Source organism: Nymphaea colorata, chromosome 10 (assembly GCF_008831285.2).
Source record: "Nymphaea colorata isolate Beijing-Zhang1983 chromosome 10, ASM883128v2, whole genome shotgun sequence".
NCBI classification, from domain to species: Eukaryota; Viridiplantae; Streptophyta; class Magnoliopsida; order Nymphaeales; family Nymphaeaceae; genus Nymphaea; species Nymphaea colorata.
In genome coordinates this window covers 13260577-13283561 of record NC_045147.1, presented here as the reverse complement: position 1 = coordinate 13283561, position 22985 = coordinate 13260577, and the positions used below count along the sequence as shown (strand labels likewise).

The window sequence follows — 22985 nt, the reverse complement described above, 5'->3', positions numbered from 1 at the left end:
TCACACTTAAGAGTTTGCGCTTGGGAAAGTTGGTCCTGAGTTGATCCTGTAATATTCCCAGAGGGCCATTCACAGGTGAACTATATCGTTTCTTTAGCCTGCATCAAGAGGTGTTGTTCGTGTCATTGGTCATTTCCAAGTGTTTCTTTAGAACCAAAGTCTGAGAAATTTATTTATTTTCCCTTCTCATTGGAGTGTACTGACAGCAACATGATCAAAGAATCAAGTGCAGAGCAGTATTCTGATCGCGTTTTCTGTCGATGGCACGTAGCAGAACCAAGGTGTTTCCACTTCTACAAGCCCTTTTCTTACCTATCTCATGTTCTTCCTTTGCATTTGAGATGTTTGCTTTTCTTGATGTTGTTACAGAATATTTGGTTGCCCAGATGACCTGTTGAATTTCTCCTTAGAGAATGGTAGGAACCTGTTAGTTGTTTGCCTGTGTTAGTGGAAGGTTGTTTGTGTTAGGAAGGAGGACCTCTCTCTTTTTCTCTTTTATGACACCTAGAGAACAAATAGACGAAGAGAAGGACGAAGATACAAGAAGTTTAAGTAGTTCGAAAACTACGTTTTCCTACTTCCACAGACGCACGGCAAGAATCAAAGACTACAAGGAGCCACCCTTGGCATCCATGGTTGAGCCACATGGTGACTGCACACCAGTCTTTTAAAATTTTTTTATTTTTGAATGGGCATCTTTAAACATTTATCTTTATATTTATTTAAGTGTCTCACCAAATATGAGTATTCTTAAAAGAGTTCCCCTCCAACCAATTTTTGCAAACCAGTGAAATGTAAAATTACGTGAATGCCCTTACACAAAAAATGTAGATAAAGCTCCACACGCCAACACTTTACCCTTTATCTGCTTGTGTTAGTATGTCCTGCTGTAGCTGGTCGAGTATTTCTTTCCTTCGTTGTCATCCGCTTTCAGGTTGCTCAAAATTAAGGATCGCTAGTCAAAGTCTTTAAAGCTCATGGAGGAACTTGAATCAATGGTCATGGACAATGTCATCTATAGGACTGTCTTAGCAGTCTCTGCTGGCTGCTGCATCAAGCGACCTCACCAATGAAGCTGAAAACTGCTTCCAGCAAATGGCGAATGAAGGTTGACATAAAATTTTCTGGAATAGAACCTAACAAGTTGAGTCCACCAGGATCCAACTGAAATGAATCCAAGTCGGATCCAGATACAAACTTGCTCCATCAACCACACTCTTCTCCCCTCTCCTCGCGGCCGCAGTTGAGGGTTTGAAATACTTGCTGGAAGAGGCTTTAGAAGTGCAATGGTAACAAGAAAAGAAAAGTTTCAGAATTTTAATGTTTATCTTATCAGGGCAGCAAACACACAAGAAAATTGGAACCTGGAAATTTTCATTTGTCTCCAGTTTCAATTGGAATTTTGGTTCTGGAATTTTCATCCCAAAATCTTAATTTCAAGCTGTCAATCGCCCCTAAGCCTTCCTCCAATGCTCAAGCAAAAACCACCAATTAAACCATTTCTTGTCCTCCCTTCATCGAAAAATCCTCTGTGGTTGATCGTCTCAGAACTCAACTCTCTTGTTCTCTCTGCAACATGCAAGCAAGACGTGCAGCGCCTTCACGCCTGTCTCATTGTGAATGGCCTTCAATCCCACTGCACCCTCTCTACAAAGCTCCTTCAACGCTACTCTCAATTCGGCGACCTCCTTAGTGCCCACCTGGTTTTCAACACCATCCATCATCTCGAGCAGCAACCCTTCATCTGGAACGTGATGCTAAGAGCGTACATGTTCAACAACCAGCCAGAGAAGGTGCTTCATCTCTATGGTAGGATGTTGGTCTCCTTTGTCAGGCCTGATGGTTTCACATTCACCAACCTCCTTAAGGCTTGTGCTGCTTTGGTTGACCCTGCTGCAGGGTCACATGTTCATGGTCATGCTTTAGTGAATGGGTATGGTCGGGATGCCTTTGTGGTGACAGCATTGATTGATATGTATGCCAAGTGTGGTAAACTGATTGATGCTTGCAAACTGTTTGAAGAAAGAACTGAGAGAGATGTTACCATGTGGAATTCGATGATCAGCGGATTGATGCTTAATGGACGAGCTATGGAATCACTTGAAGTGTTCAGCAGGATGAGGAAGTTAGGGAATCTGGCTGATTCCGTGACTGCCACTGCAATTCTTTCGGCTTCTGCCAGAATTGGTTGTCCCAATTTGGCCAAGGAATCACATGCCTTTGTTTTACGTTGTGGATTCAGCTCTGACATCATGGTGGCGAACAGTTTGATGGATATGTACTGTAAATGCTTGTGTGTGGATTTAGCTTGCAAAGTGTTCCGTGTCATGAATATGAGAGACTGTGCGTCATGGAACGTGATGATCTCTGGAATCTTTAAAAGTGATGGTGCCAGAGCATTAGGTCTCTTCCATGATATGATCTTGGCTGGTTTCAAGCCAACAGCATGCACTATATTAACAGTGCTTCCTGTCTGTGCTTCTTTGGGAGCTCACAAGCAAGGGAAAGAGATACATGGTTATATTGTTAGAAGCATGCCTTTTTTGGATGTCCGACTTGAAACAGTCCTGGTTGACATGTATGCAAAGTGCAATCACATAGGCAGTTCAGAGAAAATATTCAAGTATTGTGCAATTAAAGATTTAGTATTGTGGAATGCAATGCTTACAGGATATGTGATGAACTCTTGCTGGCATAATGTTCCTCGACTCTTTGGACAACTTCAACTTATGGCCATGAGGCCAGATTCGGTGACACTACACTGCTTGTTGATTAGTTTAGAAGCTCTGCAATTGATGAAATGTGTTGGATCAGTTCAGTGCTTTATCATTCGACATGGATTTGCCAAAGACAGCTTGATGATGTATTCTCTTGTCTTTGTACTTGTAAAACAGTTGAGAATAAAACATGCTCAGGACTGGCTTAGGATACACTGTGAACAAGATCCTGTTCCATGGAACGTCTTGCTTTCTGGACTTGAGAAAGCCGGACATAGTGAAGAAACATTAATGTACTTTAACCAGATGTTAGGAAGCAATATCAAGTTCAATTCAGTAACAATGCTTTGTCTGCTCAATGCTTGTGCACATCTAGCATCTCCAAGCAAAGGAAAATCCATTCATGGCCTTATTGTAAGGACTGGATTTCACGCAGATGCTTTTGTTTGTACTTCTCTAATAAAGATGTATGCAAAATGTGGATCTCTCCCTGCTGCAAGGTTTGTGTTCTCCGAATTGGCTGAAAAGGACATTGTGTCGTGGAGTGTAGCTATATCTGCATATGGTGTTCATGGATTTGGACCAACTTCTTTGCAACTCTTTAAGGAGATGAATACCCAAAACATGTGTGTCGATCACGTTGGGTTTGTTGAGATACTTTCAGCTTGTGCTCACTCTGGGCTGGTGGAAGAGGGTTGGCAATGCTTTGAAAGCATGATAAGGGACCATTCGCTTGTTCCAAAACTGGAGCACTATGGGTGTATGGTTGATCTTCTTGGCCGTGCAGGACTTCTGAGCAAAGCCGAGGAGCTTATATCAAAAATGCCAGTGGCTCCAGATCCTGGGATTTGGGGTGCCTTATTTGGTGCTTGTGCAGTACAAGGGAATGTAGAGATGGGAGAACGTGTGTTCCAACAACTAATGAGATTAGAACCTCACAAGGCACAGAACTATGTCATGATGTCAAATATATATGCTGGAGCTGGTAGGTGGGAAAAAGTCACTGAAATGAGAGATCTCATGGAACGAAACGGGTTAGTAAAAATAGCAGGATGTTGTTGGATTGATGGATCCAAAAGCCGGTGAGATGTTATTGGTGTGAGCAGAAAGCCCCAAATCAAATTTTTCTTTGCTCAACTCATTATCAATAGCAATAGATACCTTTCAATTGTTACATCCAGTTTGCTTCTGTGCTAGTGTGCCTCTTAATAACTTCATCTTTGGCATGCCTGGCTGCATACTGTTTTGTTGAAAAGGAAAAGGTCATCTACAAGGGGGCTGCTGCAGATTTTCAGTCTCTTGTGTTTATATTCTTAGTAGGCATTTCTTGAGTGATGGATTTTGCAGGTTATGTGACAATTCTCTCTTAGTTGACAGTACTTTTAAGACCAGAAATTGTATTGGAAGGTTGAGGTCAGGAGCAGAGCCCTCAGCCCTTTGCATGGCATGATGTTGGCTCAGCGATCATGCGGCTAATTGTAGAACTGTTATATCCTAGAGAGCAGAGTAACTGAAGGTAGTCTGTTGGTTACTGAGGCTGTGAATGAAGGGGACATGATCTTTAGTGAGACTAAGTAGTAAACAAAATAATCAAGCAAAGCATGCAGAGGAAGGTAATGTAGTTGGAGGTGATCAATCAACTTGCGAAGAGAATGTACCTGTAGTGATTTTGGAAGATTTTATGGCTGCAGGACTCCAGTGGGGATGCAGGGACTTGAGCAATGCTGCTACTGCAGAGGATGGGTGTACATGGTGGACGTTCAATTCAAAGATAAAAAGGTTCGAGACTGGGAGAAATGGGTTGAAACCTCACCCTGCTGCTAAGATAATTTATTCCTGGAGCAGCTACGTCAGGCTGAAGTGATCAAGTTAGAATCTGCTTGTTCTACGATTGAAGACCATTTGTTTTTCTTCTGATAACCAAAATGGGGTGAAGGGTACGGAAAAGGCAAAGATTATTAGGATTTTTACTTTTACATGCTGTAATACCTTTTATGACAACAAGTGATAGGAGCTAGGACCTCTTGAAGGGAAGTGCGACCTTGGGAGAAATGACTTTTCCTGCTGTATCACGCGTATGATGATCTTTGCTGTTGGCAACCTGCACTAAATTGTAGGGTACTCATTCAACTGTGGGCGCTAATCTGGAAGGTGTTTGCAGTTTAGTAACCAGTCTTGCCTTTAGTATCAGCCCATCGTTGAAACCGTATTGGATCAGAATGGTTTTCTGAAGAATGTATTCTGATAATCTCCATTATCTTTTGAATATCAGAAACTAGTTCTGAAGAAAAAGCTTGTTCTCAGTCTTCAGAAAGACCCACCTAAGGCTGCAAGTGGGGCTGACCTGGTACAAAGTGTTTTAGCTTTTTCGAGTAAACCTGATTCAGTTCTGACATGCCACAAATGTATTTAAGTGGGCAATCTTCTATTGTTAAAAATGTGTCGCAGTGTTATCTAGATCGGTCTCAGTCAGTCCTAATCGGCGGATACGCATAGTATTGGCATATTACAGCAATGATGCCGGGTGTGGTATAAGGATTTCTAAATGTTGCCCGAGACAAGGCCAATTCAAGCAGCCGCACCAGCCTGTATCATTCGATTCGGCAAAGGCTGATATTAAGATAAAAAAATAATAGAAAAAAATCATTTAAAATTGTCTTTGCTTGATTTTCTACTGTATGAATGGGCAAAACACGTGTAAATTGTGGAGGCGGTTAAAAAAAATTGACCTTGTGACCCTGATGTAGTCAAAAGATTTCAGTGCCAATTTCATAATCAACTTGAACGCAGGAGCAAAGGGTACACCATTGCATGGAGGAAGACTGGTGACTCTGTGCATTGCGAAGACGATACCAGCTCCTCCTGCTTGAGCTACGGTGACTGCTGCTCTGGCGTATTGTTCAAGTGGGTCTCTTGCACATGTGAAGCGTAGGACTATTGTTGCGAGTTCTTTATATATAGAGATATATAAAGTGTTGCGAGCTCTTCGTGGAATAATCACGTGAAGCTTTTGTTTTGAGCGAATGTTATCGTAACAGAGGGAGGATCATTAATCAAAAAGCATGGTCAACAATGGTTGGACAATGGTATTGCGCAGGCAAAGATATTTGTGCCATGAAAACCGATGCATAAAAAACAAAGTAGAAAATACAGACAAATAAAAAAGCAAAGCAGATTGGAAAGCAGATAGAGAGGAAGAAAGATGTCCCCATGGGAAAAATTCCGAGTGCATCATCTGGTAATAACACGTTGCTCGAATTCCTTGGATTTCATTTTCTAAGAAAATACATTTTTGAGACTTTCTGCTAGGGTACTTGAATTTGAAACTGAAAGCTATTTCACCGAATGTTCACTACAACAAAATAGGTCATTTGCATTTTAATCATCGGCCTCCTTATAAGCTTAATGCATAGGCTGCAAAAACGACAGCGCTAGAATCTTTGCAATAGAATGGGTGACACTTTCCACGGCATTCATCAGCTGCATAATCATAGTTTCTTGTACCTCGATTTGCTTTCGAAGGGATATCCTCTTTATTGTGCTTCATACACTATTCACCTCCCCTTCATTATTGAATGTCATCTCCTTGAAATCCCGCTGAATGATTCATTCTCTATATGCAGTACATGATCCAAAGGGATCAATAAAATAACTGCCACCAAATGAAGCTTGCATGCTATATATTCCGAATACAGGCAATCAATCTCTAATGTCTTTAATTTGATTACTTGGACTTTTTTTTTAGTGAAATGATCATTCGATTACTTGGAATTTTGTTTAGTGAAATGATCATTAGTCTACATAATAACAATGGGTGGATTTTGTTGTTCTGCAAAAAGAAACCTACCTTGTCGTGAAAGCAATGCTCCTATCACATTGATTATAAGGGAATGATTAGAGCTATAATTACCGGTTGCTTATTAAAAGTACAGTCAAAAGTCAGTCTTGGCAGGTGAACTACATATGGTCGTTTCATTAGATAAAGAAATTGCTTGTTGTAAATGCTTGTCTTTTGAATGGCGCTATCATAGTGGAAAAAAATGTGACTGATTGGTAATTTTTTTTACTCCATTAATCTCTTAGATCTTGCACGCAGTGGCTTGATATATTTTTGAGACTTAGCCGTGCAACGTCAACTATACTTTATTATCCTCGATCTCTTGACCAGCAATTAATCTGTTTGCTACATTCTAACCAGGCAAATGGATGAAGAATGCTTCCTACCATGTAATACTCAGATTCAGATACTGGGAAGGCCAATGAACATGCTGAACAACCATTGTCATTGAGTCAAGAGGCATTTCGCGTCTTATTAACCTCAATTTAGAAGCCCAATCACCTGGATATTTTCTTATAACAGCAGTACCCTGTGATGGCATAATTTTAACTAGCTAGCTAGGAGATATCAGCATATGAATCTTGAATGACCACTCGTGTAACGAGAGGAATACGAACCACATGCTTCCCGTCCATCCAGGTGAGGCTCCCAAAGCAAAAATCACCTTGTATCTCATGAACCGGTGAGAATGTGACTCTGAAAGTTAAAGACTTCACCTTCTCATTGAAACTCAGTGTCTGAGGCTCCACGGAAACCCTCACACCAGGTGGAGCTTCAACCTTGACTCTGTAAGTGGAACGAACGGGACCAACATTTGTAACTGTTCTCGCTACAATGGTAGTCTTCTTGAGGTTAGAGATTGTGATAGAAGGAAGATTGAGGTCAGAAACGGAGCCGCTTGCTCCACATGTTGTTGCCTTAGCAGTCAAGCGGCTAATTGCAGAACTGCTATACCCCGACGAGCAGAGGAACTGAACGTAGTCTGCAACACTCATGTCGTAAAGCAAGCCAGGGTCTGCTGCGCTGTTGGGGTCGACATGGCCGCCTCCAAAGTCAAATGGATCAGCAATCTTCCTAGGGCCTCCTTCTGCTGTAATGGGTTCGCCATATGCGCTGGTTACTGAGGCTGCAGTAACATGTCTTTAGTGTGATTAAGAAATGAACTTTACAAGTGCCCAGCTATATATGCATGTAGAGCGCAATGTATAGCAGAGATGATGGTATGCAAAAAGACAAACCTGTAGTGACCATGGCAGACCTTATGGCTGCAGGGCTCCAGTGGGGATGCAGGGATTTGAGCAATGCTGCAATTGCAGAGACATGAGGGCATGCCATGGACGTTCCAGAGGCGAAGAAATATGGCTTGGACTTTTCCCCTGCTGCTAAGATGTTGACTCCAGGCGCAGCTATATCAGGCTAAAGCAATGAAATTAGAACCGTTCTGTTTTAGAATTGAAGGTCATATGCTTTCCTTAACCAAAAAAAAAAATTGGGAGATAAGAAAGGAAAAGATTAATCCTATATAGTACCTTCAAGACATCAAGTGAGAGGGAATTAGGTCCTCTTGAAGAGAAGTGGGCAACCTTTGGAGAGGCCACCCTTGCAATGGTATTATGTGTGAGGCTAATCTTTGCTTTTGGCGATCTGCAGTACATTGTTGATGCTCATTCATCAGTTATCCAATAAAATAAATAAATACACAGTTGGCCTCACCTTGTAGCCCTGATGTAGGCAAGGATTTCAGTGCCAATTTCATAATCCACTTGAACGCAGGATATGAGGGAGCATGGAACAAGGACGTTGATTGTGTGCATTGCGAAGATGACACCAGCTCCTCCTGCTTGAAGCACGCCAAGCAGAGCTGCGGCGTATTGTTTCGCTGGGTCGTTTGCACTTGTGAAGCACAACACTATTGTCCCTTTTGCCAATGTGGAATTCAGAGATCCTATATCGCAACTGAGAGAGGAGGAAAATAAATTTATATGTTCTCATATTTCTCAAACATTTCAAGGAAAACCACTGAAGGGTTCCTGAACATTTTGTGCAAGTGAAGATTATGATGGTCATCCAGGGGTGCAAACACGGACAGGATCAGATGCAACTGAATCAGAGTTCTCCCTATCTCCTCTCTCAGTCAATTCTCATGTGCGCTATGCATTGAGATAGATGGGTACGTTCAAACGCACATACCAAACTGTGGAGTAAAATATACATTACCTGACGCTAATGCTGGGATCCACATTCTCAGTGGGGATATCACCAGAGTAGACTAATTTTTTGAATCCATCGTCCCTGCTTCCAAAGTAAATTGATTGGCCCTGCACCACATGAAAACCAGCTAGCATTGTTAAAATACCTTGAAAAAGCCACACTCTAAGCAACAAGACGAGACAAGTTGCTTCTTCAACAATCATTGATATCGCTTTTTATATTTTTCATTCCCGTGATTTTACCATGTGAACTCCAAAAAAAATACTATAGTGCTAAAAACTTGTATAAAACCATTGATTAATTTTAGCAATTTTATCTTGACATTTTCTATTCGGTAACAATGATATATTTTGTGATTCACTCACTAGCAAATCTAGTTACCCAACTTAGATCCAACCCCAAAAAGTGTATTGAAGAACTTGAAATAATTTATCACCAGGAGAAGAGGCAGGTGTGGGGTAAGTGTTGCTCACACGGACCCTAAAAAACTTCTTGTTTGTATATTGATATTGCTGATCAATTTTTCACGATTATATATTTGTGTCTCTCTAAAAATTTAAAATTTTATACTAGTGCCTTTTTAGCCAAATTTTCTGGCTCCGGCCCTTCTTATTATCATATTACCGAGTTAAGTGCCCTTTTGCATCAGCACCATGTTTAGATCTTGTGATTGAAACAACCACTGGCAATTTATTTATGTACTTCCTTTCTATCCAATTGGCAAATCATGCAAGACGTTTCTAACTCATGGAAGATCGTTCTTCGCATTCAAAGAACTGTAGCTATTATTTTTTTCTGTACTTACTGTGAGCGTGCGGTTGTTGCCCAGAGTGATGGCAGTAGGGAACGAGCGGTCTATGGTGGTTGCAGCCACTGTCAAGATCCATGGAGCTCCATTGGTGACCTTCTGCGGGAAAGGACCGGCATTGCCGCCGGAGCAGACGATCGTGATCCCTCTAGCCACTGCGTGAAATCCACCGATGGATATGTCGCTCTCGTCACCCAAGAAGAAAGGCTGAGGAGGCTCGTTTTTGCCCACTGAGATAGAGATGATATCAACGCCGTCGTGGATTGCGCTGTCGATGGCCGCAATCACGTCGGCCGACTCACAGCTGCCCGGACCCCAGCAGGCCTTGTAGATGGCCAAGCGGGCCCGAGGCGCCCCCCCTCTGGCTACTCCAAAGGCTAAGCCACCATAATTGGCGTTCTTCACAAAGGAGCCGGCTGCAGTTGAGGCTGTGTGAGTCCCGTGCCCGTTTGCATCTCTTGGAGACCGGTACTCTGTAGCACTTGGCAGACCTCCAAACTTGGCAATGATTCCCTTGGCGAAAAACCGGGCACCAATTATCTTCTTGTTGCAGTTTGAAGTGTTGAAGTCCTGTCCTGCCTGGCATGTGCCTCTCCATGTCGCCGGAGCAGGACCTAATCCTTCCTCGTTGAAGCTTGGGGACTCTGGCCAGATTCCTAATCGTTTGCCATGTGAAAATCAGTCATACAATTTATAGTTCATAACAATAACACTTAGAGGAATCAAACTGACAATTGGTCTTTCATTGTTCTGTCAATCTAACTATGCTACGTCCCTCAAAACTATTTATAGGTGGATTGAGAGGTGAAGTTTTTTTTAACTTACCAGTGTCTATAAGCCCAATTATCACGCCATCTCCATAGTTGGATGTAGAGAGGAGATTGTTTGAGGTGCCTGGATGAAGACCCAGAAATTCAAAGCTTCTTGTGGTGTGCAGCTCGTGGGTTCGACTAGGTATCACCCCAACAACTTCAGGAAGCTCTGCAATTGATTACTGTGAGTTCATGTGCTCAAATGTCTTCTTAACTTTTTCCCTAGTTAAATTAAGTACACTGTAATGGCTGCAGACAAGGGAATCAATAAATACCACAGAAATTTAGCTTTAATTTCACCTTTAAACTCATTAAAAGAAAACTCTTATACTTAGGGCTTTTAGGGCCTGTTTAGCAAAGGGGGCAGTTTATAACGGTTCCACGAATGCGCTCAAAATTTGGGATAAATTAAGTGTTTCATGAATCTAAGTGCTTCATAAATCTATTCCAATTTAAATGTTTCGTGAATCTAAGTGTTTCATAAACCTGCAACCATCAGGAGCTTCTATCATGGCCCACCACTTTCTTTGGGAATTAATGGCAGGACTCGAGTATCCATAGAGATGTGAGAGCAATATTCAACAGTCGGCAATTCACCAGATCTGCTCTCGATATGCCCGCCCACGTATAATCATGTACTTGGGTATCTGGGGAAAAAAGATGCTGCATCGTGCAATTAAAACTGTTGAAATTTTCGATTTGTTAAACTCATTCTTATTGGTAAACCATCTATAGTCAATCACATCATGTGAAGCCATTAAAGTCCAACGGTAAAGTACAATATAATAACAATAAGAAGAACAAGCCCTTGCTTAAAATTGGTATTCGAATAATAATAGAATTACACATATATATCAAGAAAGATGATAACAATTGAGGTGTTGGAGAATTTTCATTAGAAGGTGATCTTCTAAAGTTTCATTAGACTCGCTGCCACAAGTTAATCTGTACCTGCAATGAATCTTGCCTGTGATTCAGTAAGCCTTGCTGCAAAACCAGAAAACCCATGCTTGTAGCTGTACAAAATTGAATCTAGAGCTGCTTCTTTGCTGCAAGTTAATGGAGTGATGATCGTTTTTAGAAGTTTCAAACTCACAAAAAGCTATAAAAGAACAAAAAAAGAGGAACTGAAAGGAAAACTCAACAGGTAGTGTTACTGTTTGATAAAGCCCGTGAATAGAGCAGATTAAATGCCATGAAAATCACTAACAGTAAAGTCCAGACAAAATAGAGGAAATGCCATGCATATAAGTACTGTTACGTGAAGTCCATGGACACAAAAGAAAAGCTCTTATATGTTTTGCTGATCACAGAATACCTTCCCAAGACTCTAGTTAGCATGTCATGGTGTGAGCTTGCAACGACTTCGGGATCTTCCTGCTGCCTTTCTCCCAAATACACAATGTATACCTGCATTTTTTCCGAAAGAAAAAAAAAAACCATCAGATCCTCATTATCAGATGACGATTAGGGAATTAGACCTTCAGAAATAACTTATATTTCAGCAAGGAATCAGGTTGAAGCACTCACTCTGCTGCTTTCAGCCTCTGTACCTATTCCTAAACAAAGGAACAGGATGACACAAAGAGCAAGCCTGGTTACCAAGTTCCCACATGAAGAGTGAGCCATACTTGGAGAACTAGGCCAAAAAAGAAGCCTTTGCTTGGCAGGAAGAGGAAGGAGACCCTACATTTATATGGATAGTCTGCATCTCAAAAAAACTTTTTTTATTGCACTTTTTATCTATTGCCTGCACATGCAGGGAAGCATCACCTAATATATATATATATATATATATATATATATATATATATATATATATATATATATATATATATATATATATATGGTCCTTGGAGTGCTTTTCTTAAAAAAAAAAAAAAAAAAAAAGGAGAAGGGAAGAAGTGCAGTTGTAGCAAACAAACTCTTGATGGCGCGTTGATCACTAAGTCAGTTCTATCGAGAATGGGGAGAAACTCTGGAATCTGGAGCTTGGTCACGTGAGCCATGAGTACGTATATCAACCAACGGGAGTAACAATGAGCATACAGTTGTGTGTGTGCGATCATGTGTGATGCATATGCCTAAGATTTGTACCTAATATGATCAAGTTCACAGAGTTCGAAAGTTAAATTTTGAAGCTGCATATCTTCACATATATGCATATTATGAAGGTTTGTCTTCAAAAAAATAAATAAATATGTATAGTCTAAAACTATTTGTGTTTGAGATCTGTCCGTGGTTTAGGCAGACCTCTGCCAGTTTATGCAAGAGATGCACCACCCTTGGTATTTGCGTTCAGTCTTTCTTCAACTTGATGGTATTGAGTCCAACCATCTAGCCTGGTTAAAGCGATATGTCTTATACAGTGTTTGGCTGGCTGTGAAGTGCAAATGGCCTAAAGAATGCCAACATATACTGTGTCCATCTTGTTTTTCTGTCTTGACCTAATTACTCACTTGTCACCATGGCCAATTCTTTATGGGATTTTTGTCCTCGGCAATAAAGTGGAAAGAGACATGTTGATCCCCAAATATTTTAGGGTAAACTCGTGCCAGTACATCTTATTACAAATACTTTTTTGAAGATGAAAACTGTCTATTAAATAATGTTTAATATAATTTATGTGTCAACTTTTTATGTTGATTTTTACTTTTTGGGTCACTTTTAGACCATCAAATGTTCAAGATACCCTGAAAACTGTTGGGACACAGGCCATAAAATGATACATCAGAAAAAAAAAGTTACCTAACCCTACTGATCAAATATCTACATTGAAATGTTAATTAATTAATGTGCATATAATTAGAGACCAATTTCATGCATGGAAATTATCCCATCTGCCCACAGCATTATCGCAACAACTTATAGGCATTTCCACAAGGGTCTGCCTCGCATGTTCATAGCTGTTTGTTTTTTTATTCTTCACGTTGTCCCAAAGCAAAGAGAATCTTGACCTAGCGTTTGACTCTGTGCTAACTTTCCATCTTCTATTGTTGGAACGGGTGTTGATTAGGCCTCTTTTGGGTGATCCCCGGCCTCATAGCATCTTTGAGGAGATCTCTTAAATCCACAGTCCGCACTCCGCACTGTCAGTTTCTATGGAAAACTCAGTTTTCCTAATGCTGCTAGATACTTCTAGTTGCAGGTCAACTAGATCTTCCATTTCTGTCGATTTTGTAGTCGACTCGCCTGATACGATGCATGCTTAAAACAAAAAGCATCTATGAATTTGATCATTATTAGGCTTTTTATAAAGTTATAGCATAGTTTTACACTCAGAATCTATTTATATATATAGCACAATCCTTATATGTAACCATTCCCTTAGACCTTCCCATGCTGTATATTTAAATGTTATTGGTAATAGTATTGTACTATTTAGCAACTCTCACATCTACGCCTCAGGAACCAACTTGGATCAGCGGCTTGGTGCAATTCCATATTTCCTCAGATTGGCTGCAGTTTGTCATAAGGTGATGACCTACTGGAGCATGGGCTCTAGTTCAGCTGAAATAATCCAGACTGGCTTCATGGATCGGTCTTACTTGCATGTGGTTGAATATCCCTAGCTCTTGCTAAACATTTGACTAGAACAGGAACCTATTCGTAACTATGATTTCTTTTTTTTTTCAGGGTGAGTGATTATTTTTTCACTCTCGTAAGGAGGAGCCGTAGCCCCTCCTCTCAGGAAAAAAAACCTAAAGCCCTCATCCCTAGTTCAATGAGCATGTTTTATAACCTTTTAAGATCATCCAAAAGAATAGCGCACTGAGGTATGATAGTCACCGTAACGGGTATCCTCTTGGAGTGAACTGCCTTACCGCCTAGTGTTCTACAGTCCTCGGGACTTCATATCTGTGAACTTGGTAGTGTTAATTTACATGTGGAAATTCCCATGAACTAATTTTAGTTAAGAGTGATCTCCCCCTCCCTCTCTCCCTCTCTCATATGTCGCGTACTGTTACCTTCATCATCATCAAGCCACTACTATAATCGTGCTACTATAGTCATCAGCTTTAAATGGGTTGGCGATATTGCATTGTTAGCTACAAATGCTTGTCCTTCACTTTAAGCAGATTCCTTACAAGTGCAGCGGATAACGATTAATGCATCTCATTACAATAAAAAAAACAGAGGACAGAAAATGAACAAGCTAGGCAATAGGCTTCTTTATACTTGATTCACATTATACTTTCGACATTGAAGTGGCACTTTGCATCTTATTTGCTTCAATTTAAAAAGGCAAAACCACCTTATTTTCTCACATGTGACAACAAATTAAATAGTGTGATATCAATTCAACCTAGGAGATGTCAGCATATGAATCTTGAATTACAACCCGGGTAACGAGCGGAATCCGAACCACATGCTCCCCATTCATCCACGTGAGGCTACCAAAGGAGAAATCACCTTGTATCTCATGAACTGGTGAGAAAGTGACTCTGAAAGTTAAGGACTCGGCCTTGTTATTGAAGCTCAGCGTCTGAGGCTCCACCGACACCCTCACACCAGAGGGAGCTTCAACCTTGACTCTGTAAGTGGAACGAACAGGACCAACATTTGTAACTGTTCTCGACACGGTGGTATTTTTCTTAAGACCAGAAATTGTGATGGAAGGAAGGTTGAGTTCAGAAACAGAGCCCCTTGCTTCACATGATGTTGCCTTAACGGTCAAGCGGCTAATTGCGGAACTGCTATATCCTAGAGAGCAGAGGAACTGAACGTAGTCTGCGACACCCATATCATAAACCAAACCAGGGTTTGCTGCTCTATTGGGATCGATGTGGCCTCCTCCAAAGTCAAATGGGTCGGCACTCTTTCGAGGGCCTCCTTCTGCTGTGATGGGTCCGCCAAATCTGTTGGTTACTGAGGCTGCGGTGACATGTTTACTAGTGAGATTAATAGTTATAAACATAAAATATACAGCTGTAGTTTGGAGGTGATCAATCATATATTTAGAGAACTTACCTGTAGTGACTATGGCAGACTTTATGGCAGCAGGACTCCAGTGGGGATGGAGGGACTTAAGCAAGGCTGCTACTGCAGAGACATGGGGGCACGCCATGGATGTTCCGGAGTCGAAGAAAAAGGGCTTGAAGCCTGAGCCTGCTGCCAAGATATTGACTCCAGGAGCAGCTATATCAGGCTGAAGTAGTAAAGTTAGAAGCAGCTTGTTTTACGATTGAAGACCTTTTTTTTTTTTTCTGAAAACCAAAATGGGCGAAAGAAGAGGAAAAGGCAAATATTGTTAGCAGTTCTGCATGTTATAGTACCTTTAGGACATCAAGTGAGAGAGAATTAGGGCCTCTTGAAGAGAAGTAGGCAACCTTTGGAGAGACCACCTTTCCTATTGTATCATGTGTAAGGCTGATCATTGTTGTTGGATCCCTGCAAAACATTGTGCATGTATATAATCCTTTCCTGGCTGTCCAATAAAAACTATTTTAAGAACTTAAAGAGGTCTGGCTTTTATCCCTAACATAAGTGGTATAGGATACACCAATTTCCATATACATATACATATGTGTGTGTGGGTGCGGGCGCGTGTGAGAGAGAGAGAGAGACACAGAGAGAGAGAGTTCTAAAGAAAAAACAAATATTATGCACCTTGTAGCCTTGATGTAGGCAAGGATTTCAGTGCCAATCTCATAGTCCACTTGAACTGCTGGCCTAAGAGAAAAAGGAATAAGGATATTGATTGTGTGCATTGCGAAGATGATGCCAGCTCCTCCTGCTCCAAAAACGGTGGATGCTGCTATGAGGTATTGTTCTCTTGGGTCATTTGCGCCTGTGAAGCATAGGACTATTTTCCCCTTAGCAAGCGTGGAATTCAAGGATCCTGCATCACAACTGATGGAAGGAATTAAATGATATATATACATAGAAGCAAAATAAACAGATATTTTACACTTTCATAAAGGGAAGTAGAAGAATAATGTCCGGTCAAGCTTTTCCCTCCTTTCACCTTTTGCAACCGTGAATGTATGGTGGTGATATATGGACGGGCTTTCAAGTTAACATTATATGAAAACTTTCATATTCAGATCCAAGACAAGTCCAGCTTTGTACATGTTTTCCTTATGATCAGTGCTGGGGTATTCCAGTACTATTCATCAATTATCATCTCTCAATTAGCCTTGCATGGCATTTTTTTCATAAAAAAGAAATTATATCTTAAGAAGAATTGAACCATGATAAATCTCTGTGCATCCAAAACAAAGGAACTCACAAATCGATGGAAATAAACTATCACCTGGTGCTGGAGCTTGGGTCGGCATTGTCTCTGGCAATATCAGCAGAAAATACTAAGCTTTTCTGTCCACCAACCCCTTTTCCAAAATAAATTGATTGGCCCTGCAGGCGTACAAAACCAATTAGGATTAATATTACCACTAAAAAGTATTAACCATCTAGATTTTCAAGTTTTCAACAATCTGAAGTGCCATTTGCACTTCTTTCAGAATCTTCCCAGTAACTCGATCGAAAAGCAAATATATTTTCAGAACTTACTATGAGTGTGCGATTGTTGCCCAAGGTGATGGCAGTAGGTAAGGAGCGATCTATGGTGCTTGCAGCCACAGTCATGATCCATGGTGCTCCATTCGTGACCTTCTGCGGGAAAGGACCGGCATTGCCGCCGGAGCAAACAACCGTGATCCCTCTAGCCACTGCATGGAATGCACCGATGGACCGATCGTTCTGGTTGTCCAAGTAGCCAGGCTGAGGAGGTTGGTCCGTGCCCACAGAGACGGAGATGATGTCAACGCCGTCGCGGATTGCGCTGTCGAAGGCTGCCAACATGTCGGCCGCATCGCAGACGCCTGGACCCCAGCAGGCCTTGTAGATGGCCAAGCGAGCTCGAGGCGCGCCCCCTCTGGCCAGCCCCAAACCTAAGCCGCCGAAGCTTGCATTGCGCACAAAGGAGCCGGCTGCAGTTGAGGCCGTGTGCGTCCCGTGCCCATTTGCATCCCTTGGAGATAGGTACTCTCTCTTACTTTCAAGCGACAGTGGCACACCCCCAAGTTTGGCAATGATTCCCTTGGCAAAGAACCGGGCACCGACTATCTTATTGTTGCAGTTTGAAGTGTTGAAGAGCTCTCCTCCATCGCATCTGCCTCTCCATTTTGATGGAACCGCACCTAATCCTTCGTCATTGAAGCTTTGTGACTCTGGCCAGATCCCTAATTAAGTTGGTTGGCACAACCAGATCAGTCCAAACTGGCATTAAGGCTGCGTTTGATTCCCAAGGGATCTCAAATCAGAAAGAATCTCAAATCTGTGATGGCTGAAGTTGTATCAAAATATTGATATCAAAATATTGATATCAAAATATAGATTTCAGCTTCTACCCCTCAACGGATTTCAAGTCCACACTTTAATATAAAAAGTGTGGATTTGAAATTAGATTTGGACGAGGGGGTTTGGATTTGAAAACCACATAGTTCAAATCTGCAATGATCTGAGATCACCGCATACCTTAGATCCACGGTAATCAAACGCAAACTAAGATGCTTACAAATGTGGAGGTGAGATGAGTTCACTAGCACAGGTCAAGATTGATGTTATAAATGGCTCTGAATTGATTTGAGATTTTTGTCACTCTTCATGTATTAAATTTAATTCAATGTTGAACTTTAAAGGGCAATGCATTTCTTTTTGGATAAATCCAGCGAGAGAATTATCCTCCTGCTCAAATGAGAGCGAAAGGCCCCACTTCCCCTGTTTGATAGTGCCTAGCAGGAAGATCACTATAATGCATGTCTTTATAGCACTTCTTTTCTAAGTCATTAATTTGTGACTAAGCAAGCAATTTCATTATTAGGTTTAGGAACAAGCATTCAGCATGATTACATCATGTTTTATGCTACTTTTGGATGATGCATGTATTTAAAAAACATGAGTACCAAGAACAAATGCTGATGTATTCACCCCAATCTCCCAAGAAAATGTTGTAATAGAACTCATCTCCTTTCTTAGATGCATTTTTACTTACCGGTGTCTATGACTCCAATTATGACGCCGTCTCCATAGTTGACTGTAGAAAGGAGTGAGTCGGGAGTTCCAGGATGAAGCCCCAGATAGTCCCAGCTTCTTGTCGTGTGCAGCTTGTGGGTTTGGCTGGGTATCACGTGAACAACTTCCGGAAGCTCTGCAAATTTATAATTGAATGATGTGAATTCATGTGAGGTACTCTGATGTTTCTAAACTTTTTCTTGATCTAATAAATAAATAAATAAATAAAAATTATGGGCGACGAATGATACTCAAGGAACTTTATGCCGTCCCAAATTCAGTTTACATTTGTGTTTGACTCGTCCAAAAGGAGAACAAAAAACGATAAGCCATGCACCCTTTCCAATTAATTAACTTTGTATCTAAGTAAAGTCTTCTTGCTCAGAGAAGCAGCAGACACAAGGTACATTGATCCTCGTAAGAATGCTTTTATGTGCACATGAGGTGCGAAATTTAATCGCACTCCCAACGATGTAAAATAAAATAATTTATTTTAAAATCAAATTATAGTTTTAAAATTTTGATAACAAACGAGTATAATTTTTCAAATTTTTTGTACAAAATAAAATAATTTATTTTAAAATTTACATGTATTAAAAAAAAATTAAGAAGGGGGGATGGTGGCAGAGCCTTTGCCCGCTCCCACTTGACTCCGCCTCTGTCTCTCGATGTGCCGGCCAACTATATGACCACGTTGGACCTCTCCATTGGAATTAAAAAATGCTGCTATCCTCCTGTTGCCGGCAGTGTTTTTAATATGATAAACTCCTTGCCGTCGGTAAATCGCGTGCAATAGTCAAATACACGGTAAGAACTTTCATAACCATGTTGTGGATGTACAGCGAAACTTTCAAATCATACCATCAACGCCCAAGCCAGGGCTTGGACCAACCCGATTATAATAAAAAAGTGTCTTTTAATTATAATAATTATAATATATATATTTATATATTCTGGCTAAGTCTAACTCAGCCCAAACTTAGAAAGATTATCGGGCGGGGTTGTTGATAATAATAATAATAGTAATAATAGTATTTTCATTAGAAGCTGATATTCTGAAATTTTGTTGTGCTTATTAGTCGTTACCACAAAATAAACCTGTACCTGCAATGGCTCTTGCCTGTGTCTCAGTAAGCCTTGCAGCAAAACCAGAAAACCCATGCTTGTAACTGTACAAGATTGACTCCAAAGCTGCTTTCTTGCTGCCAATCAAAGGAATTAATGGCCAATTACTTGAAGTTCCAGAATGCTTCTTATCTAATGAATAGCAAGGAAAGAGGACAAAGCAAAATCACGGAGATGACTGAGGAAAAGCTGATCTTCTTGTGTTTACTGTCAGTTGAAACTTGAAAGCGTACCTTCCAAAAATTGTAGTTAGTAAGTCATGGTGTGAATTCACCACGACTTGGGGATCTTCGTGTTGCCTCTCTCCCAAATACACAATGTACACCTGCATCGTTCAGAAGAAGAAAAAGAAGCAGAAAGCCATCAAATTAATTCATCCTCACGAGCAGAGGCGCTTTTGAAACTAAACCTGCGGAAACAACTTATATTTCAGCGTTGCATCAGGTCGAGGCACTCACTCTGCTGCTTTCGGCTTCTGCATATATTCCTAAACAGAGAAACAGGATGACACACAGAGAAAGCCCGGCCACCAAGTTCCGACGTGAAGGAGAAATCATATTTGGAGCCAAGGCCAAGCGAAGACGTGTTATGAGAGAGGAAGAGAACGGAAACCTCTATTTATATTGATAGTCCGGTTGACCAAGCCCTTTTCTCTTTGTTCTGGCAAGGAAAGATCATCTCGTGACATCTACTTCATCTCTCTCTCTCTCTCTCTCTCTCTCTCTCTCTCTATATATATATATATATATATATATATATATATATATATATATATATATATATATATATATATATATATATATATATATATATATATATATATTTTAAATACGATATAAACATTTTGTATATTTATAAAAACTAGTTTGATATATAACATGTTTTGATACAGTTGTTTTACTGAAAAAACGTTGATGTTTTATTATCATGTCATCGGGGTCGTCCATTCTTTTTTATTATAAAAACATCATGATAACTTATAACTTAGTATATGTTTTGCATCAATTCATCATTGCAAAAAACACTTTAAAAATCAAAATCAAAGGATTTGATTTTTATCCCTGACTTGACTTAAAGATATGGTTTCTATTATATATATATATATATATAAACTTTCTTACTTTGAATGTTGTGGGGTTTTCTCTGGACCAACATGTCATGTCTGACTTGTTCATATTTTCTAATCAAATATGTTAAAATTGTCAAGCATCCAAACGTCACCTGCGGGCAAGCGACCGTGACTTGTGTGCAGGAGAACGGAGGTGAAGGAGAGAAAGGGCGAGGGGCGGGGACGGATGAGAAGGAGAGAAAGAGAAAAGGAGCCAGCTCGGGGTCAAGGGAGAGACTGCTAGATGTTCTTCTAGGTTTGTTCTGTGGTAAACCACGAAATACATTGGAACGCCCTTTTATACTCACTGTTCTTTGTCTTCCATATCTAGTCCATTTTTTGTTCAATGTTTGCGTTGATTTCTCGTATACAAAACGCGTTCGTTCTGTTCCACGGTGTTCCAACGACCTCTTGTTCTCATTATGTTCTCAATTTGGTATTCTTTTGGATTAATCATTCTACCATTTACCATCAAAAGTTGAAAGGTTCTTCCTACTGTGTCAAATAACGCAGCTGATTTTTTTTCCCTCCTTTTATGTTGCTTCCTATACAAGGGAACCACGTTCCAGATGTGAGACTTGGTTGCGCTTTAAATAGTTGGCAGCTTAATTTTTATTTGACCAATGCTTCTCACTGCCATGAGAAAACGCACATATCTTTCAAGGGGTTAGCTCTCATGAGCTGGTCACATCATCTCCTCGATCACATTGTTAAAATGCTCCGGCATCGATCCCCACCATCCATTATGGAGATCAAGGGTCAGCATTATGGGAACTGTCATTACATGCTTTTGTTTATAGTTGAATAGGACCATCTACACATGACTAATAAGACGTTAAGACCACGCATTTATATATAGCTGAGTCAATCGTATCAATGGGTGCATTATGGCACCGACTTTTCAATCCATATCGAAGATTTCAAGGGCATCAGAAGTCTGCCGGGTTACAACGACTTGAATTTCGTGAAGTTTGTCTCTAAAGCCGTGTTGGTATTATTCTGTATATGATGGCCAATATAAGTTTTATTTTTTTAATTTTAAATATATTATTTATATGATTTTTTAATGCATAAAATCCAAAAATAAGGGCCTATGCAGGGGAAGACTGATATGTTGCCGACAGTATTGGACTCTAGATTTCCTTCGCTAACATAAATATATTTCAGCAGATTTTTTTTTTATTTTGGTGTAATTCTAACACACGTACAACCCTACCACTACCACGTTATACCAATAAAGGTTGATTATTAAATTCTAGGAGTATTTCTTCACTTTGAACGTCTTAAATCCAATTCCCCGTCAGCTATTGCTCTCTCTCTCTCACCCCGACTTTCTTATTTTTCTATGCATTGTATTGTATATTTCTTCTTCATGTTGTTTTTGCAGTTTGTTTTTTGCGGATTGTTTTTTTTGTAGTTGGGGGACCTCTTGTCCCCAAATTTTGTTATATATTTTCATTTTATCGGCTCTTTCTTTCTTTCTCTCTCTCCCCCCCCCCCCTCTCTCTCTCTCTCTCTCTATATATATATATATATATATATATATATATATATAACACAAATTTCCATCCATATGAATCTTGGTACATAGCTATAATATTTGGTACTTGATGAGCATTCATAGTGCACCTACTCAATAAATTTATGTGCTAGCATGTTTGTCAATGCATATTGCATATAAAATGTTGGGGTGTGCTTTTATTGACATAATCTTGTAGGTTCTACCTGTGTTAGAGCCTAGAATAGAAGAAAATATAATGCAAAGAATTTCTGCCAAATCTTCTAGTCAATGTTTTTTTCTTTATTCCTAAGATTGACGTCAACCTATTGCTCTTGTGGCCTTGAAAATGTATAAATATGCATTGAGTGGTTTAAATTATGAAAGAAAAGGTAGATCGTGTGGATATAGACTCTTTGGGCCGAATAATGCATATATATTCAATGTTTCTCAATTAGTCATCCCTCATGTTAGGAGCTTGATGACCATATAAAGAGGCTGTTTTGTAACAATGATATATTTTTAATGTTTCGAAAAAAAGGGGTAAATTTATTTTTTAAAACAAATTTATAAAGCAAGAACAATGTGTTATTATTGTTGTCAAACAACCTTAAATAGTTTCAATTTATATAAAATCTACAACTTATTAGAAACTTTTTTAGTGAGTTAAATTTGGACTTGTAAATCCAAATCTTGATGCTATGATTCGAATTCTTACACGTAATTGTGAAGGATTTTTTTTTTATTGGATCTCAAATTTGGATTCAATCGACTCACTTAAATTGTATAACGAGTCAAAGTGCGATTAGGATTTGGACCCGTTTGATACGTTCCTACCATGCAAGGTCCATT

The 22985-nt window shown here is 40.1% G+C and overlaps 3 protein-coding genes across 6 annotated transcripts in view; 1 reads left to right on the top strand and 2 right to left on the bottom strand.

The window, feature by feature from the left end:
• LOC116262712 (subtilisin-like protease SBT3.9) overlaps positions 1–20097 on the bottom strand; it is a 79653-nt gene extending 59556 nt beyond the window's left edge. The window contains exons 1-10 of one of the 3 annotated variants that reach the window (XM_031642052.2): positions 19986–20097; positions 19761–19852; positions 19507–19604; positions 18383–18538; positions 16900–17570; positions 16643–16743; positions 15997–16239; positions 15663–15777; positions 15358–15535; positions 14575–15261 (exon numbers count right to left, since the gene is read on the bottom strand). In XM_031642052.2, coding sequence (XP_031497912.1) covers positions 14693–15261; positions 15358–15535; positions 15663–15777; positions 15997–16239; positions 16643–16743; positions 16900–17570; positions 18383–18538; positions 19507–19604; positions 19761–19852; positions 19986–20084 — 2322 coding nt within the window. In that variant the 5' untranslated portion in view covers positions 20085–20097 and the 3' untranslated portion in view covers positions 14575–14692. Of the gene's footprint in view, positions 1–14574; positions 15279–15357; positions 15536–15662; positions 15778–15996; positions 16240–16642; positions 16744–16899; positions 17571–18382; positions 18539–19506; positions 19605–19760; positions 19853–19985 lie in introns of those variants that run through there. The other 2 variants (XM_031642053.1, XM_050080279.1) reach the window with 2 other exon arrangements.
• LOC116262627 (pentatricopeptide repeat-containing protein At1g06140, mitochondrial-like) lies at positions 908–15406 on the top strand. 2 transcript variants are annotated; one of them, XM_050080278.1, is made up of 2 exons: positions 908–4330; positions 15391–15406. In XM_050080278.1, the coding sequence occupies exon 1, from the start codon at positions 1287–1289 to the stop codon at positions 3801–3803; it is 2517 nt and encodes an 838-aa protein (XP_049936235.1). In that variant the 5' UTR covers positions 908–1286; the 3' UTR covers positions 3804–4330; positions 15391–15406. The 2 variants fall into 2 exon arrangements, with proteins under 2 accessions (XP_049936235.1, XP_049936234.1); XM_050080277.1 differs by lacking the exon at positions 15391–15406 and adding an exon at positions 4409–5767.
• Positions 7085–12024, bottom strand: LOC116262626 (subtilisin-like protease SBT3.9). The gene is made up of 10 exons (XM_050079960.1): positions 11917–12024; positions 11705–11796; positions 11338–11435; positions 10400–10555; positions 9572–10230; positions 8773–8873; positions 8269–8511; positions 8085–8199; positions 7794–7971; positions 7085–7681 (listed from the first exon to the last, which is right to left on the bottom strand). The coding sequence occupies exons 1-10, from the start codon at positions 12013–12015 to the stop codon at positions 7113–7115; spliced, it is 2310 nt and encodes a 769-aa protein (XP_049935917.1). The 5' UTR covers positions 12016–12024; the 3' UTR covers positions 7085–7112.
• Positions 20098–22985: the final 2888 nt, after the last annotated feature.

Coding starts and splice junctions, on each gene's coding strand:
- LOC116262626 (XM_050079960.1), bottom strand. CDS start 12,015: ATGGCTCACTCTTCATGTGGGAACTTGGTAACCAGGCTTGCTCTTTGT. Junction 11,797..11,916: donor CAGAGGCTGAAAGCAGCAGA/GTGAGTGCTTCA, acceptor GAAAAAATGCAG/GTATACATTGTGTATTTGGG. Junction 10,231..10,399: donor AATTGGGCTTATAGACACTG/GTAAGTTAAAAA, acceptor GCAAACGATTAG/GAATCTGGCCAGAGTCCCCA.
- LOC116262627 (XM_050080278.1), top strand. CDS start 1,287: ATGGTAACAAGAAAAGAAAAGTTTCAGAATTTTAATGTTTATCTTATC.